Below are 5,001 nucleotides of genomic sequence, written 5' to 3' on the forward strand. Positions count from 1 at the left end.
AAAAAAAAAAAAAGTCCCAAATGGGATTTGCATCTGAGGTGCACAGAATCCTTAAGGATGCTGCAGGCGCAGTGCAGTGTCAATGCTGTGTGGTATTGTTTAGGGGATAACGAGGAAAATGTCTGCACGTAGGCAGTACAGATGCAGTTGCCCCTTTCTCTGGATCTTTTCCATCCACAGTATCTGCAGAGAGTAGCGCTGCTGCTTCTGTCACCTCAGAAACGTCCCATGGTCCTCATGGCTTTGTTTGTTCTTTTGAAACAGGGTTCATGCTACGTAGCCCAGGCTGGCCTGGAACTCGCAGTGATCCTCCTGCCTCAGCCTCCCAAATGCTAGGATTACTGTGCACCACCATGCTTGGCGTACTTGTCACTTCTTACTGCTGAGCAGCGTTCCTTGGCCACATCACAGTTTTTTCATTCATTCAATTATTGAAGAACCTTGGGTCGTTGGTAGTTTGGGGCTGTTACATATAATGCTGCCGTGAAGTTTGTGTACGAGCTGTGTGCAGACATATGTTTTCCTGTCTCTTGGGTTGCTGCCCGGTCTGGGTTTGCTGGTTTGTTTGGTAGGTCCAGGTTTAGCTTGCTAAGTAACTGCTGTGGTTTCCAAAGCAGCTGTACCATTTTGGATTCCTATTTCTCCACATCCTACCAGTGGTTTTCTTTTGTCCCCCAGTACTGAGGTTTGAATGCAAAACCTTTGCATGGGGGGGGTTATCCCCAGTAACCCCGCCCCCTTAAATTTTTAAATTTAGAGACAGAGTCTTGCTAAGTCACAAAGTTGCTCAGGCCGGGCTTGAACTTGCGATCCTCCTGCTGCTGCAGCTTCCCAGAGTGTGGGATTTCAGGCCTGGGTCGCCAAAGCACTGCCAGTGCTTTTGATTATCTGTCTTTGGTTGTGGTCATCTTACCGGGCTGAAGTGGCCTCTCGTGGTTTTAGTCTGCCTGCCTACCCCAGGCTGTCCATTGCTGTGGGTAAGAGGCGAGACCGGGGAGGCAGCCAGCATGTGTTCAAGTCCTGGCCCTGCCTCAGCCTCCTCTCCTGTCCCTGAGTCGGCTCAGACCTGCGTGTGGCACCCACGCTCCAGAGCCAGGCCAAGCCGGAGGTGGCCCGTGTTCCTGTGCCCTCTCTTGCCTGTGCACCCTTCCCCAGTCATCTCTGTCAAGGGCCCCCTTCCCTGAGCTGCCGGGCTGAGGGTCCCACCCAGATGAGGAGGCAGCTCCTCAGGGGGCTTCCCTGACAGCTGACCCATAGTGGGTCCCTTTTTGTCCTTCTCCCTGCTTGTTTTTCCAGAGTACTTTTTCTGTTTGCTTTTTGTTGTTTTCTGAGACAGGGTCTTATCATGTTGCCTGGGTTCATGATTCTCCTGCCTCAGCCTTCTGAGTCCTGGGATTACAAGTGTATGGCACTGTGCCCAGCTATTGTTTTTTGTTCGTCTTTTTTTTCTTGGTACTGGGACTCGAACTCAGGACCTTGTGTTTTCCAGTCAGATGCTGTGCTGCTGAGCTACACCCTGGCCCCCAGCTGTTGTTTTTTGAGCCTGGGGCTCACTCCTCCTGCCTCAGCCTCCTGAGTGCAGAGATCACACGTGTGTGCCCTGGTGCTCAGCTCCGCTTACCTACTGAATTGTTGTTTACCATTTCGCAGGCCGGTTTCCCCGTAGACCCCGAGCTCTGGGTAGGTGGGGTCCCTGGCTGTGTGGCTGCTGTTGTTCCTACCATTCAGTGTGTAAGAAACTTGTTTTTCAGCGTGTGAAGGGAAGCTTTTCTGATCTGCACCAGTATTTTCACAGCGTGGCCCTTGGGTTGGGTCAGAGGGTGAAGTGACGTGTCCAAGGTGTCACAGACCACAGCGGTGGCTTCAGGACCCCAGAGCCCCCACTTGACCGCTTTGCTGTGCTAGGCTTTGGGAAATGACAGGAAAGAGCTCTTGCTGGTGATAGGGACAAGGAGGTGACAAGTGACGCATTTAACAAATGCCACCCTCAGCTCCTCAACAGCCCTGCCTGGCCACAGGGCCGTCACTGCCTTTGCTGTCCTCCGATGCATTTGCTGTGAGCGAAGGGGACAGAGAAGACATTGCGGGGGAGCGGGCCATGGACCGTGGGGAGGTGGGTGTAGGGCCTGGCCCCCCAGGCAGGCCGTGCTGGGAACCCCGAGGGGCTGTGTTTGCCAGCTCTGCAGGTGTTCAGCACTCCGGCTCCGTGCTGACCTAGACAAGGGTCTTAACCTCCCCGAGCTGAGTGTGTGTGTGTGTGCGCGCGTGTGTGCGTAGGAGAGCATGCTGTGTTCTGTGGTGCTTTGGAGCTGAGTGTGTGTGAATGTGCGCGCGTGTGTGCGTAGGAGAGCATGCTGTGTTCTGTGTGGTGCTTTTCTGGGTCTCTCTCGCCTGCTGGACCAGCGGCCCACACAGGCCCCTCCTGTGGCTGGCTGTCCCCAGTGGATGCTTCTTCACTGCCAGCCCCAGGGAGTGATGCCAGTCTTCAGCCCCTAAGACCCTCGCTGATCCTGCACCCTCCCGCTTGCTGGGTCTTAGCTGGTGGCCCGCGACCCCTTGGCTGGTCTCCTGCCTCCCAGCCCTGTCCGCTCTGGGCTCTGCCTGTCTGGAGATGGGTCTGACTTCCCACAGATTGCAAAGCACAGGGCAGGACAGGGCTTGGTGGGTCACCACTGCGTCCCCACACAGAGGAGCAGCTTGGGGTCCCCGGCGTTCCTCCTGGGTGATTTTGTCTGTTCCCTCTCCGACTGTGCAGGCCCACTGTGTGCTCGGCCTGTTTGTGCCATGGTGCACAGTGGGGCCTGGGGGGGGTCCTGTGTCTCAGGCCCACTCCACTGCCTCACTCTGGCCTCTTGTCCCCCACAGGTGACCAGCAATGGCAGTATTGGGAGGGACCTGCCAGCCGAGACTCAGCCCCAGAACCCACCACCCCAGCCAGCACCCAACGCCTGGCAGGTCATCAAAGGTGTGCTGTTCAGGTGAGCAGGCGGGCCTGGGTTTGTTCCCTGATAATACTCACTTGAGGAGAGCAGGGAAGAACCGAAAAACTACCCTAGGGCCATGATCGCTGCTGTACTGGTCAGGGTTTCTTTGTGTGTGACTGAATTTCCTTTTTCTTTCTTTTTTTTTTTTTTTTTTTTTGCAGTATTAGGGATTGAACCCAGGGCCTGACATGTGCTAGGCAAGCGCTCTACCACTGATGTGCATCTCCAGGCCTTTCAAATTTTTTTCTTCATTTAGAGACAGCATCTGGCTGAGATGCTGAGGTGCCCAGGCTGGGTTAGAATTTGAGATTCTCCTGCCTCAGCCTCTTAAGTATCTGGGATTATAGGTGTGTGCCACCATACCCAGCTACTTGCTTTTTACTGTTCTAAATTATATTGGAATTAGCTTGCTAGGGTTTCTATAACAAATTATGTTAGTGGGTGACTTAAACAATGGAGATAGAGAAACTAATGTCCTCCTGGTTCTGGAGACCCAGCAGTCCCAGACTGAGGTATCGGCAGGTTGGGTCCTTCTGATGCCACTCTCCTGGGTGTGTAGCTGACCATCACTTGGTCTTTTCTCTGGGTGTATTTGTGTCCTCATTGTTCATAATGGCACCAGCTGTAGTGAATTGGGACTTCATTTAACTTTAATTGGTTCTTCATTTTTTAAAAAAAAATTTTAGAGCCGGGTGTGGTGGCGCATGCCTGTAATCCCAGCACTCGGGAGGCTGAGGCAGGAGAATCGCTGTGAGTTCGAGACCATTCTGGACTACATAATGAGTTCCAGGTCAGTCTCAACTACATAGTGAGACCCTGTCTCCAAAACAAACAAACAAACAAAATATTTTGTGTGGGTTGGGGATTGAATTTAGGGCCTCACTTGGGCTAATCACATGCTCAGTCACTAAGCCACACCCTTACGCCCTTAATGACCTGTTTATTAAAGGCCCTATCTGCAGAGCAGTCACTGAGGCCCTTGTTCTTTGAGCACAGCAGTTGGGGGGCGGAGACCTTTGACCTAGAACTTATATATAGTTTTGGCCCTTTAAACTTTGTTTTGTTTTGTCTTTATACCGGGGATTAAATGCAGGGCCATTCCTTATTTATTTATTTTCGGGGGGGGTGTACTGGGGATCAAACTCTGGTCCTTGCACTTTCAAGGCAGGCGGTAGAACGACTAAGCTAAATCCTGGCCCCTTGAGATAAAGTCTTATTGAGTTGCCTAGGTTGGGTCTGAATTTGACATCCTCCTGTCTCAGCCTCTCCATTGCTGGGATTATAAGTGTGCTCCACCATGCCTGGCTGTTTGTTTTGTTTGTTTGTTTTGTGGGGCGGGGGCATTGAACTTGTTCCTTGCATTTAGGAGGCAGGCAGCAGCACCACAGAGCTAAATCCCTGGTTGTTTTTTTTGCTTTTGATACAGAGTCTTGCTCTGTTGTTCACTCTGGCCTTGAACTCCCAGCCCTCTTGCCTCAGCCTACACAAGTGCTAATGTTTTCTCTTGTTTTGTGTTTTGGTCCCAGGGATGTAACTCGGGCCTTGCACGTGCTAGGCAAGTGCTGTACCACTGAGTTACAGGCCAGTCCGGCAGTGTTTCTCATTTGTGGTTGGTTGAGTCCCCAGATGTGGGACCTGCGGATATGAGGGCAGAGACTGTGCTATTCACCATCAGCCTGGAAGAGCCCGTGCCTTCGTACTTGGTCCCGAGGGGCTCAGAAGGATGCTCAGAGATAGGCCTGTTAATAGAGAAGAAAAACGGGGCCCGCCTCCTTGTCCACACTTCTCAACACGGTGGGGCGACCTCCGGTTGCAAGGAGAGAGTGGCTGCTTTGCATCTCAGCCCTGCCATCTCTACACTGTGTCAGGTGCCCATGCTTCTCATGCCTCAGTTGTACCACACAGGTAGGATATTAGCTCAGGAGTCATCAGAACAACTGCATGAGAATCTGTCACTGCGTGTGACCTGCACAGACTCAGTCCGTGTTGGCCACAACTGCTTTTTTTTTTTTTTTTT

General features: G+C 52.4%; 1 protein-coding gene across 2 annotated transcripts in view; it reads left to right on the top strand.

Annotated features, from left to right (window-relative positions):
- Window positions 1-5,001, top strand: part of Clptm1 (CLPTM1 regulator of GABA type A receptor forward trafficking) — a 24,810-nt gene that overhangs the window by 4,323 nt on the left and 15,486 nt on the right. For both annotated transcript variants that reach the window (XM_010623203.3, XM_010623202.2), the window contains exon 2: window positions 2,866-2,978. In XM_010623203.3, coding sequence (XP_010621505.1) covers window positions 2,866-2,978 — 113 coding nt within the window. The remainder of the gene's footprint in view (window positions 1-2,865; window positions 2,979-5,001) is intronic.

The sequence above is a fragment of the Fukomys damarensis genome, unplaced genomic scaffold (assembly GCF_012274545.1).
Source record: "Fukomys damarensis isolate Sample0158 unplaced genomic scaffold, DMR_v1.0_HiC HiC_scaffold_19, whole genome shotgun sequence".
Lineage (NCBI taxonomy): Eukaryota > Metazoa > Chordata > Mammalia > Rodentia > Bathyergidae > Fukomys > Fukomys damarensis.